The 13,723-nt window shown below is 36.2% G+C and overlaps 1 protein-coding gene across 11 annotated transcripts in view; it reads right to left on the bottom strand.

The window, feature by feature from the left end:
- The window catches only part of SOX6 (SRY-box transcription factor 6), a 377,869-nt gene that overhangs the window by 57,531 nt on the left and 306,615 nt on the right, over positions 1-13,723 (bottom strand). For all 11 annotated transcript variants that reach the window (XM_065635311.1, XM_065635316.1, XM_065635314.1 and 8 more), the window contains 3 exons: positions 11,206-11,355; positions 7,095-7,275; positions 3,966-4,156 (listed from right to left, as the gene is read on the bottom strand). In XM_065635311.1, the coding sequence (XP_065491383.1) occupies positions 3,966-4,156; positions 7,095-7,275; positions 11,206-11,355 (522 nt within the window). The remainder of the gene's footprint in view (positions 1-3,965; positions 4,157-7,094; positions 7,276-11,205; positions 11,356-13,723) is intronic.

Raw genomic sequence — 13,723 nt, 5'->3', positions numbered from 1 at the left:
GAGAGTTAATTTTAGTTCGCATGGTGCTGAGATTTGGATTTGTGACCAAAACAGTGCTGATAACACAGGGATGTTTTAGCTGTTGCTGAACAGTGCTTACACAGAGTCAAGGCCTTTTCTGTTTCTTATGCTGGCCGGCCAGTGAGCAGCCTGGGGGTGCACAAGAAGTTGGGAGGGGGGCACGGACAGGACAGCTGACCCCAACTGACCAAAGGGGTATTCCACACCATATGATGTCATGTACCCCAATAAAATCTGCGGGAAGAAGAAGGAAGGGGAAATGTTTGAAGGTTTGGCATTTGTCTTCTCAAGTAACCACTATGCATCATGCAGCCCTGCTTTCCTGGAGATGGCTGAACTCCTGCCTGCTGATGCAAGGCAGTGAATGAATTCCTTATTTTGCTTTGCCTTGCTTGCATAGGTTTTGCTTTAATTATTAAACTATCTCAGCCCACAAGTTTTCTCACTTTTACCCTTCTAATTCACTTCTCCATCCCAGTGGAGGGGAGTGATCGAGCAGTTGTGTGGTGCTTACCGGCCTACCCTAACCCACAACAATACACACACTGAAATAACTCTGTAATTGTAGATGCCCATAGAATGGTATCATCTCGAAAGTATAGCCTAACCTTAATGCCTTAGCAAATGACAAAGCTGGACTGTGGCAGAATGCTGCATGTTTTTGTTTTGGTCTTTCTGATGAGTGAATCTCTGTGAGCACTTTTAAAGCTTTGTAGGAGATTTTTTTTTGAACAGCAGAATATGAACAGAGGCAATTTTCAATTCTGCGTCTTTAACCAAATACAAAGCTTTCTGAGATTTAAATGACACATTTTCAAAAAGGCCTAAGCCCAGCCTTTGAAGCTATGTACATAATTTTGTAAGCACAATCATTTGCACAACAAACTATTACCAGCTATCTGAACTTGAAGAGCAGTAACTGACCAGAACTCAATAGCTTTTTTTAAACCAGCTGCAGGCAATTAATTTGTCATCTTTTTCTGGTGCCGACTTCTAGCTACTTATTTATATAAGTCTAATTACTTGAAGCCAATTTCTGAAAATTTGGTCCTGAAAACATAGGGTCCTGATTCTTCAAAAGAAACCAATCCAAAATTGCAACTGTTATCAAAGCTTCACTGCGATTATGACAGAAACTATACACAATCTTATTGGTGTACAATTATTTCAGAATTATGTTTTTCTAATTGAAGAGCTCTATCTTTCCTCATCCTCCCATTTTGATCTTCCTGCCCATCATTTTTAGAGTGAAATAAATATATCATAATGTAAAAATTCAAAGACAGAAGGTAAAGGGAGAAAGAAGAGTATTCTAGAATTCTGTTTGTGCAAAGGATGCTTCTGGTTTTAATGTATTTTAAACTTGCTATAAAATATAAATACATTTCCTTAGTATACATGACTGACTTAATTCTTTTATTTTCTTTAGGATAGGGAGTAGTGATATATATAATTATTTAAAACTATGGATTTATATCCCATTTTTTTGTAAACTCTGCCTTTCTTGCATCTACAGAGCAAGGATAATAGGCTAGCATACTAAAGGTAAAACCAGGGTACATATTACAAATTTTTCCTGCCTTAATGGTTCACTCTGTATCACAAACTACAATAAATAAAACCAGCAGTATTGTGTAGGGGCACTGAGAGATTTAGCAACAGATTTCCTTGCTGCTGTTTTATTCTTAGGTTTTAAAAGTTGCAAGTGCTGCCATGAAAACTCTCCCCATAAAAGATGGCATTTGAGAATGATGTTTTTTGTATTTGTTAAAGAGTTCCAATTGACTCCGCTATATTTGCAAGTAAAAAAACGTTTTTCTTCTGACTGCTTGATGTATAACCTCAATCTGGAAGCTGTGCATCAATCTGTTTATTGCTAGTAACCAATACAGAAAAAAATTCAGATTATTCACTGAAATACTTACTGACTGTTCTGCTTTAAAAGGTAAAAGATGAAATAGAAACTTGTTATACCGAACACAAGACGTAAACATGGGAATGGAAATACTCAGGGTTGCAACCTGATAAGTAAGTGGATGTCATTTGTATACGTATTTTTCCAAGTCAAATCAAATCTTAAGAATTCTTTGAATAGCCCTTATACTGTATTAGATATTTTCAGACCTCATGCATCTGAAACTCATAAAATATATTTTAAAATGAGCATAATTTTATAAACTCTTAACACCGATCATAGGTTGATATTTACTTTATTTTTATAACATGGGCTTTAGCACCCTACCTCTTAGTTAATTAAAACAAACACTGGCTTTACAATTAGTGTGTTGTCTGAACATGGCCTGTTTGATCAGTTATTCATTTCTATGTTTTTCATAGTATCAACCTGTATTAAGTGACTTTTTCAATGCTGACATTTAATCTAACGCTAGCAGAGATATAAATATCCATTAGCCTCTGAATTTGACTTGTAAAAGCATTGTTAATCCTGTATGGCAACACAGGATTTTTAATAGACACTGAGCTTTTCTCTTGTTTTGAGTACTACAAAGAACCTATCAAGCAAAAATAGAAAATGTAGATTAAAAGGTAGGTATCAATCTTTGATGGGTCTGTTTACAACATTTCTTTGACTTGCCATGCCTTGCTACAATCCACTTATTGAGTATTCCCATGTGGGTTGAGAAAAGATCATAGTATCATCAAATGCACGGTTTAAGATTCTGCTGAGTCTTATACTCAACCTGGACTAAAAATTCCTGTTAGTCCTTGGAGTATCTTCCCTCCTTCCCCCAAGACACAAAGAACTTACCCTCTAATATACAGATATACCACTGAATTTTCATTAATGAATTATGGGCATTGAAAGCTACCTGTTTTCCAACCTTTTTTTTTTTTTTTCACCAAACAGTCTGAAACACTAGTTGCTTTATAGGCTAGTGAATGTGTTGGTTTTCATTCATTACTAAATTGCATCATAACTGTTCCTATTTGCCAGTGCCATAGTAATTACTGGGATAGTATTTTCCCTTTCTAGTTAACTGTAATAAGTATTGTGGTATATAACTGATTTTGTGTCAGTGGTGAAAAATAACTTAAGTACTGTATTTTTCTGCAGCATAAGCCACCTCTAGGGAAGCTAACAGAGAGATATTCTTAATCAAAAGGGCTTCGTTATAGCTCAGCCAATTACCTGATTCAGTGTTCACTGGCTCTGTTATATACACAGAGACTTGCTCCCAGAGCAGATCTTGTAGACCTCAGAAAGGCCACAAAGCAGGACAACGCAGATACGAAGCATTTTCCAAGAGACTTCTTCACCCTTAAAGTGTGTGTGATAGAAACTGTTCCTCACCTTTCAGATACAATCCTGGCTGGCTATTTTGTAAACTGAATGACATCCTCCTCAATCTAATGTTGGTCACGTTTTCTCACCACTTTCTCTCATTTATTGTTTTATTGTCATGCCCCATTTCTTTTTAGTGTTTGGAAACTATGGCCAAGATTCAACAAAGAACTTTGATCTCTAATTTCCCATTGAAACTAAAAGCCAAAAGCACTGTTTTGAGCCTAAATATTTTGTTGCATCTGAGTCACAGATTCAAGCACACTCAGATACGTGCACTAGCACTGTAATACTTGACCATGCTAGTACATAACTGGCCTTTTGCCATATTTATGAATCCAAGCATTCTCAAATGCACAATTCAAAATCTAGTGACCACAAACAATAGTAGCTTCAATTTTCCACATTCTTATGTGCGTGCTTACAGCTTAATCTCATGACTGCACGGGACTGTTTTTTTGAATGCTGTCATGTAAACGTAGAGAAGTTTGTAGCACAGCACTGAGAAGTGACAAGGTGTATTTAACATGAAATCAGAGATGGCTAAAAGCTCTAAAAAGAAATTTTATATAAAAATAAGAAGCTGTTTGCAGGGAAAATAAGAATGAATGACAGACTGTGTGGCAATGGGAGAAATTACCTTTTCATTCCTGCAGTTGTTCAGACCCATGTTATTCATGGAGGGCAATTTTCCATCAACACCATGCGGCTGCTGTTGCTGCTGCTGCTCCCTTTGGATCTGCTCTCTCATTTTTCGAGCCTCCTGAATGGCTTTCATTACTGTGTCCTGGTCCCCAAATAGGGCAGGTGAATTAAGACTGGAAAGGATATCTATAAACAGAGAACACATTTTATTTAGGTAATTATGCCAATTAGAATCTGGGGTAAGCATTCAGTTCTCATACTGTTAGAACTGTACCCAACTAACATCTACAAAATGAGGAGGAGTGGCAATTGTTGTCTGTTTGGAGGCTGAACTAATCTAAAGAAGTTATTGATAAGCTTGTGCATTTCTTTTGCTGTTATAAATACAACCACTCAAGTCTTAGCACAGCCTGATATAGAGGTATCTGAGCATACTCATGGACCCAAAGTTCAAACTTAAAATGTGTTTAAGACAGCAGTATTCTGAAGCTTAAGTGGGAAGCCTTTGAGGTATTAATAATAATTAATAAAATGAACAAAGGACAAATAAATCTTGTTTACTTGTCCATGAAAGTCTATGTCTATTTTTAGAATTTCTTTATTGAGAGAACCATCACTCCATACAGTTAGTTTTCAATTTCAGAACAAGCACAGTTACTTTTGGGAGACAGAGCTTGTTATCACCTTAACGTAAGTATAAAGCTCTAAGTCATTGGAGAAAATATGGTTTTCTATCACGCTGGACAGAAAGAGAAACTTTTAACCGTGTATCAAACTCACAAAACATTTCTGTCACATCTTCAAATGCATTCTAGAGGTAAAGATGAGTACCCCAGATAGAGTTACTTATTTAAGACCAATCGACAGAAATTATTTGGTGACTGGGTTTTTTTGTGGTTTTGTGATGAAGATTTAACTTGATCTACCTGTTCCTGTGTGAGAGTATCCTCTATACTGCACATGGATAGATTTTTGTATATGCATTCTAGCTAGGAAATTTTGAGCTAACAAAATTTGTCCATGACCTGTACAACTGTCTGACAAGCAGATGTCTTTTATAAAAGCTCCAAATTTGTTAGATTTGTGTACTTACTAACAGTCCACTATAAAGAGAAAAAAACAAACAAACAAAACCACAAAACAAAACAAAACCAAAACCAACCAACCAAAAAACCACAAACACATAAACACCCAAAACAAACAAACAAACAACAAAACAAAACCAACAAAACTAAGGCTTGGAATTCTCCTTCAAAGATAATTTTAATATTCTTTGGACTTCATTGAAGTTCCATTGAATAAAATATGACAAATCCAACCTCGAAGGACCCCGAATTATTTGAAAATAAAAAAAGGTAAGATTAAGGGTTTCTTGTGCTTTATCCTTGAAACCAAACAATCAGTTTAATACTGTGGGTGTAGATGAGAAGAGACACAAACTGTGATGTTTTAGATGGAACTGTGGTGTTTTCTGTCTGAATGAAGCATCCCTCTCCAAAAAGAAGTAACATATAAGAAAACAACCATTCTTCTTGGGGGGTAAAGTTTCCAATGCTCTGAATCGATTGAGCAGTGAAGTTCCAATCTGGAGCCTAAGTAAGTTGGGAAGCATATTTGCATGACTTTTAATGAGACTCAGACTCCCAGTCTCACTTAAAGTTATCATAAAAATGGAGCAAAAGCTCCTACGTTGCTTGCTGATTTTTCACAATGCTTCCCTGGCTTCTTTTATACTTAAGGATTGAGAGGAAATGTTTTTATGACTTTACATGAAAAATGTTCACACATTAGGTGTATCTTCTCCAGCCATTTCTCTGGAATGCTATGATTTCAAACTTCCTGCTTTCTAATGTTAGTGCAGTGATAGCTGGAAATAAATTGACAGGTAGATTATCTAGTTAGCTGCAGAGAGTATCTTTCAGAGATCATGATGTTCCCAAGTGCTTTGAGAATGGAACAAATCATAATTTTTATATATTTAATGTATGTATTTAACATATCTGTTCATTATTCACAAGTGTTTCTATATATTTTACAAGTACACTTGAGCTACAGATTGTGAATAAGTGGTCTGTAGTAAGCATTTAGTCACTGTTAAAATTTTCTGTTTGAACTTTAGGGCTGATCATCGACATTTTGCAGCTCTTGATTCTGTTCCTTGGCTGGTTAAGATAGTCTCCATACATAGTTTGCAGATCAATTTTGTTTCATTACTTAATAAGCTTTATATATTAATTAAAGTCTTGAACATAGGTCAAAATTCCCTATTTGCAATCATGTGAATTAACAAAAGCTTAACAGATGGGTGAACAAATAATAAAATGAACAAATAATATACTGTCTGGACTGAAGCCTTTCTGTCTTTGCTAAAAAAGAAAAAAATATATATTCAGCATATGGTCTTGGTAAGATGAACTTAATACTCTGAATGCATAAGGTTAGATTTCTTTTAGAATGCTGTTCTGGGTAAAACTAACAATATATTTGGTCTAAGTAGCTGAAAAGCACATTTGGAGTTACCTTTGTGCCTGGCTCCTGGTTTACTGTAAACCACGGAGATACTGAGCGTTCCCTGACCCTGCTTGAAAACTTGTTTATTTTAAGCTATGTTACACTCTTCTTTGCATGTACACTGATCACACGAGCCATTATGTGTGCAGGTTTAGTATCCAGTCAGGCTCTATGTGCAGGCAAAGATTTTTGTTGTTGTTGTTTAATCCAGAGGACAAAATTCAAAATTGAACTTTGTATACACCTGATTGATATCTTTAGGACAATATTAATAGAAACCTCTTCTATATGTTTTATATATGTATTTTTATTTATGTATGTGCATATATTTGTATGTATGTGTATATATTTGCATGTATGTATATTTTCATGTTATATATTTATTTGCTGTGTTTCTTGTAGATGCATATCACTGCTGCAACACTTTGGTTACTCTAGTAAAACCTTGGCATTCAAGAGTTCTTTGAAAATCTTTCTTGTGATTTTTTTTTTCCATTCTAAGCAGAAATGTAAGCCTCAAATATCTACTTAATTCAGAAGTAAGTGTGCTCATGCTGAGATTTCAGGTAGAAAACTTGACAGTTTTCTCCTTTCCCCAGGACAGATTAGTTACCTAAAGAGGATCCTCTTCCCAGAGATCCACCAAGCGGGCTGGGGATGCCACTCTTGTTCGTCACCGTCACTGGACTGCTTTTACTACCTGGGAAGAGGTTCTGTGTTGGAGATGTTGGGGATTTGACAGGTTCAGCTGTTTTGGGTCGGGCTGAAAGATTCAGTGGCTGCGCTGCTTCATCCTACAAGAGTTTAATGTAAATGATTATTAGGAAAAGACAAATGAACACATCATTTTGCAAGCAGCAGTCACTTTACACCTCGAAGACAATACCACATTCTCCAGCAATAATAACAAAAGAAGCTAATTATCTGCCTCCTTTAAGATTCAACGAAAGGAAACCTCATTAATTTCTCTGTGTTATGCTTCTATTTACATTAACTCTGTGGCTGGATCGTTCTTTTTGCCAAATTAAAATTTGAATTAACTCACATTACAGCTTAATTTCCTAATGTGTTTTCAGAGATCTAAATTAACCTAGGGCATTTACAAAGAATTATTTAAAATTTCCAGCAGCTCAGTAATGCTTCTGCATTGGTTCTAGTTGAAAAGTTCCTGGCACTATAAAAATAAGTTATGTAGCTTATTTTAAAACGTATTAGAAACTAAGAAATCAAAAGTGTTTCTATGAAAGAATCATTTGGAAACCCTGACATTTCTCTGGCCCACATTTAATGCTGCTGCTAACTTATACATTCCATGCATCTTATTTTGACTGTATGTTTTGTTTAGTAAAAAAAACTATGCTGTTGCCCCATAATAGAAGATAAGAATTTCACTGAATTCAAATTCCTTGGCTTACTATGGTAATGAATGCGTACTAAATGTATTTCAAATTTTTTTTTCTACTATTTAATTTTATATATTTTACAATACTTTATTATCGAAATGTCATGTATTTTTGACAGATTTATGTAAAACCATTATTTTTTCACATAAATGCTATTCTGCTTCTTGTTTGATACTTCTTTAATTATTTCTGTGTTCTGTAGTTATTTCTGCTGCATACAACCTCTAGTGTATCTGTATGTTTATTTGCATAAAGACAAGGAATTTTTTTTAAGGGTATGTAAATCTAGTATCAGCACTTTTATATCTTCTGATACTTTTCATATGCAATTATGGAAGAAATTCTCTCTGACATCTATCTTGTTTCAGTGCTATAGGAGAATAAGTCCATCTAAGAAATATCTTAACTTTTGGAAGACGACTCCTTCAAGAAATTAATTTCTTTGATCAGCATAGATACTCATAATGTAACCTTCTTGCCATTCTTTGAGGTTTTTCCTTTTCCTTAATATGTTAAACAGGACAGAGCATTTGGAAAATTATGAAACAGTGATTTTCTGTAATTAAAAAGCTCAGTAAGACAGATCTCTCATTTAAAATACGCCCAAAGCATATGCTGGATATAAGAAAATATTGTCCATATTTTAAAACACTGCACTGATCACTTTGAAGCTTAGAAATACATGTCAGAATACAATAATACACTACATTATCTCAACTTTTCCATTATCTCAAGTGGTGATTTAGCAAAGTTGGTTTGATCGTACACAATGCATTAAACAGGAAAATGTAAAAAAACAGGTATTTATAACACCATCATATCTCTAGTTTTAAACTGTTTCCATGAAACTGCTTGACATTTTGATTCTTTGTGACCTTGCAGCGTGCACAAATGTCCACACCTGTTCAGAGTCCAAGTGAAAGCAGAAACACAAAAGTTGAAGGGACATAGTCCGTTCTGGTGCTTTGTGGCCATGTTTACATGCAAGCTGTTTCCTTGCACAGATACAAAGTGGCTTCAATAAATTTCTGTGAGAGTTCAGAGCCCTTTTCAGGCTATGAAGTTCGCCAGACTAGGTACTGTGAGCAATTACATACACCAATCTACACTACCATGTTCAATTTCTAAATAATTTCCTGTCAGGTACTGAAACAACCATGTGAAAAAAATAACCAACCAACCAACCGAACACTCTAAATGCTGCCAGGACCTGTTTGTTTGTACTTCAGCAGCATTCTCATTTCTGTGAGGTGACCAAAAAGCTGGAAAACATTCTGGCCACTGACTTTAAAAAAAAAAAAAACAACAAAAAAACCCCAAACACTACCACAAACCTATCATTACTTTTTGAAAGATCTGACTCCTGTAAAAGAATTCCATTACTTCTATAAATAATGTATGTAGTATATACAAACAAGTGTTTCATGACAGAAAAAATACAGAGGATTTGTTAAGCAATGCATGACCATCAAAACTGCCATGTCTTATAAGGGTTAACAATTCACAAAGACAGCATATAGGTACTAGTGTATTAGAGTGCTTTTATACTAAAAATTAATTTCTTCATTAGCCGTTGGTATTTGTTCACATGAAGCACTTGTTGTTTAATATTTTCAATGCAGAAGTGTTCTTAATAAAAATAAGAACAAAAAGACTTCTTTTTTGTTAACATATATTTAAGTCCATTCAAGTTAAATTATGTAGGGAAACCCCCAAGAATTTGCATGTGGTCAATTCTGTAATAGGACTCAGCTGGCCACAAAGCTGGAATGGTATTGGCCTTGGTTCAAGGAGATATGTGCTTGGATTTAAGCGGGGAAAATTTTGCTCATATAGTAAAGGTTTGGTTTGGTGTAGATCCATTTGGCTCATTCACTTATGAAATTACTTTTTCACATTAAAGTAGTCAGTAGTATATTCTCAATACCATAAATCACTGGTGTTAGGTATCACTAGACTACGGCAACTTTGCTGAAACAGTTGGGCTTTGCTTTCGGTGGCTTCTGTATTGACCATAACAAACTCTGCATATGTGGTAAATTTCACTGACTGCTCTCAAGCCTGGCATTGGATTACAAGAGGTAAAATATTAGACTAATACACATCTACAGTTAAGTAAAGTGAACGCTTTGCTAAATAAATGTTAGATCTGGCCATAATGGAGTAGTTTTTATTTATTAGTACTCTCAGCCTAGCAAAAAATGTCACGGAAATTTATCAGCCCAGACAGAAATATCTACTCACCCACACTTTACCACGATGATTGATGATAATGAAAAAACGAATGATATTTTACACTCATGTCGAAAATCAAAAAAAAAAAAACCAAAACCCCTCACTTCAAGTGAGTAAAACCTTCCCAGGCTGATTTGAGGCTGTGTGCCTGTAAGGTGTTAGCAACCAACAAAAAAAAAAGCATCCTCTCTCCACAAAGTCACTATATGCCTTCTTTAGATGTATTTAATAGTTCTGCATTTATAGCGCTATGTATCACTCAAATTTATAAAACATCTAAATGTTGGTGGTTTTTTATAGCTCGAAGTAAATTGTTTCTCAGCATATTTGGTCTCAGGAAATTCAGAACAACCACAGGAGAACACAGCAATAAAAGCCAGCCAGTTTCACCCAAAGGTACTGCTGCACCACAGATTTCAGGGGGTGCTCGATGCTCATTTCAAGCTGTTGGCAAATGCCATGTTGTAGCTGCCTGGTTCCAAGCAAGCGAGAATAAGCAGGCACAAGCATTCAGCAATGGCGCAAAACCAACAAGGAGCAGCTCGGCTGTCAGCAGCTGTGTGAAATCAGCAAAAGTCGAATCAATCTGCAGTGACACAACGTTTTCCCCAGAGTCCTGACTTACATCTTATTTTCATATGAGGCTTTTCCCAAAATTGTAGAATAAGTACAGCTAGAGATTTGTAAAATAATTAGAAGATCTACAGTCTCTCTTGTGTCCTAACAATATAAGCTAGTACAGTACTTTAAGATACTCAAAAGTTCAATCTGAAACAATTCATGAAAGGGATGCCATTTGCGCGCATTACTAGATTACAAACTGAAATCTTGAAAATATCACATTTTACTGATGAATCTGTTGCGCTGCCTGTGGTGGGAAGAGGGAGGCCTGATATTTTTGGAAGCGAGAAGTGAATACTTTCTCTTCCTTTCTCTGTACTGATAATACAGCACTAAAACTGAACATTTTCTTTGAATATTGAAGAATTTTCATGTGGTTTAACTTCCAGCTGGAAAACAATTAAATACACTGTATAATTTCACAGCCCTTCTCAGACACCAACTTCTTTCTTTACTGAAAAATACCTTAACTTGAGTTACCGGGCTGGTCCCTCTCTTCTCATTTTTCATGCCAGTGGGTGAGAGTGCCCCTGTCGTATTTGGTGGCTGTGGAGTGGATGGCATCTTGGCTCCAGGAGAAACTTGCATGCTTGCCAGCTGAGCTGCATACAGTTGCTGGAAGACAAGAAGATATACAATTTATTCCTGCAATATTCCTAAAAAAAGAAGCTGTAAATGTACTTAATTTCTATTGCTCTGCTGTTTCTTCTCTTAAAGGAATTATAGATTTTTTTTCAGCATTTTCTTTTTTTCTGGCTTTTTCCTCATTGTTATTTTCAAAAAAACAAAACAAAACAACAACAACAACAACACAAAACTGGAAAACTCCCACACACCAGTACCTTTTTTCTTAATTTGACTTTTAGCTGATTATTTTTTTCTTTCTAACTAATGAAGGTCATGGTAAAGAGCAAAATGTCATACTGTGTCCAAATATTAAAAAAATTAAGTGGCAAAGTGATAAGGCTCATTATGAAAATTAAGTCAAAACCAACAACACTTCTGGTCTTTCTGTTCTTACCAAGAAATTACCCACCAACTCCAGAACCTCTACTGGGAGCTCACATAGGAACCATTTCCTACTAAGAGGCAATGCTGCAACTTCTCTAGATAGCAACAAAAGTTGAAATAGGCAACACCATCTTGGTGTACAGTGATTGTTGTAACTTCTATAAATGCTATTAAGTATGTAGGCCTTAAAAATTCCTGTAAATTCCTGTAGTGATGAAAATACAAAAACGCCTTCATTGAACTTTTAAAAAAGTTTAACTGAAACAAAATACAAGACCTGTACATTAAAATAAACTATTCCTACCAATCTAAAGTGTTTGCTGAATAAAAACAAATAGGTTTAATTTCCTTCCAGTGACCAAATTTAAACTCTCACCTTGAATTAGCATCAGCAATAATTCTTCTACCATAAACAGGGAAGATCCTAATCCCTCTTCTACACATAAATCTATATAAACTTTGCCTTATTAGTGAGAAAAAAGCCAGGTGGTTTGTATGTAATTTCTAACATTACTATCATTCAGATGGACAAATAAAAAAAATTACAGTAATCAAAAGCAGACCTTTCAGCACATGTAATTAAATGAAAGCTTAATAAAGAATAATTTGCAAGAGCCAGATGTGCTTATGTCATAATTGTTGCTTTCTTTGGAAGAATTTTTCTAATATAACAAGCCTCCACAGAAATGAAAGTTACACAATACTGTAAGCTCAGTGACTCAGTGGCGAGACAAACGCATGACGGAGGGGCAGCCAGAACTCTGAGTGACAAATGAAAACTCCAGTTTGTTGTTTGTTTGTTTCCTGCCACCGCTTTTCAATGCCACACAGAGGCTACAGAAGGATCACAGATGAACATTTTGAAATCAAAGGTGTTTCAATATTTTGGCTAAGGTACTATGTTTTCCTGTGTTACACTAGAAAAATTGAAAACAGAAACATTTCCCAGCTTGGAGAATGAAAATGAAGCACTGGATGCAGTAGTAAGTGGAGTTTTTTTCCTCTACTGCTATCCATCTTAGCATATTCTTCTGGTCAATCCATGCTTGCTTAATTGGATGCTCTGCTTACATGACAGTAAGAAGCACATTTCACAAACCTCTGAAAGCCTGCACATTCTCAGCTCAGAAATTATCAGGTACTGTGAAAGAGTCAATACGATATATCTGAATACAATTTAAACACAAAACCCAAATATTATCATGGCTTTTTCAGTGTTCTGTACCTTTAACTATCTCAGGGAGAGGACTTAGATTTTACTAAAAGCAGACTAAAACTTTAAGACTTAATGCACTTTCCAGAGCAGGAAAGCAAATTTTTGTGAAAACAAATCTAGGTTTATCACCTAAAGCTCAAAACTATTTCCTTCTCCTTTCTCAGGTAAGTCATCAAGGCAAAAAAGGTGGAGTATGAGTTATTCTTTCTACAAAATTCAGTCTTTCTCAGAGGACAAAAATCAATATTGAATGATGGCGAGCAGAACAGGGTGGTGGGCTGACCCAGGCTGGCCGGCAGCCGCCCACCCAGCCATTCTCTGCCTCCCCCTCCTCAACGGGATGGGGGAGAAAATAAGATGGAACAGCTCAATGGTCGAGATAAAGACGGGAAGATCACCTACCAGTTATCATCATGGGCAAAACAGATTTGGCTTGGGGAAAAGTAATTTAATTTTTTGCCAGTTACAATAGAGTTGGATCATGAGAATCACAGATAAAAACTAAAACCCCCCATCCCCGCCATCTCCTCAGGCCCAGCTTCACCCTGCCATCGCTGACTGACTCCGACCTCCTCCCCTCCGCCCTGGCTGCCGGCAGGGTTGTTCCTCACACTGTGCCCCTCACTCCTCGCTGCCTGTGCAGCTTTTTGCCCTTTCTGGAGAACATTTTTCCAGAGGAGCCACCAGCCCCGCTGACCGGCCGGGTGGTGCCCTGTGGTGGGGCTGTGTGGAACCGCCTGGGTCCGGCATGGGGCA

Source organism: Caloenas nicobarica, chromosome 5 (assembly GCF_036013445.1).
Source record: "Caloenas nicobarica isolate bCalNic1 chromosome 5, bCalNic1.hap1, whole genome shotgun sequence".
NCBI lineage: Eukaryota > Metazoa > Chordata > Aves > Columbiformes > Columbidae > Caloenas > Caloenas nicobarica.
The sequence above is the reverse complement of the archived record's forward strand: the minus strand, read 5'-3'. Positions and strand labels throughout refer to the sequence as shown.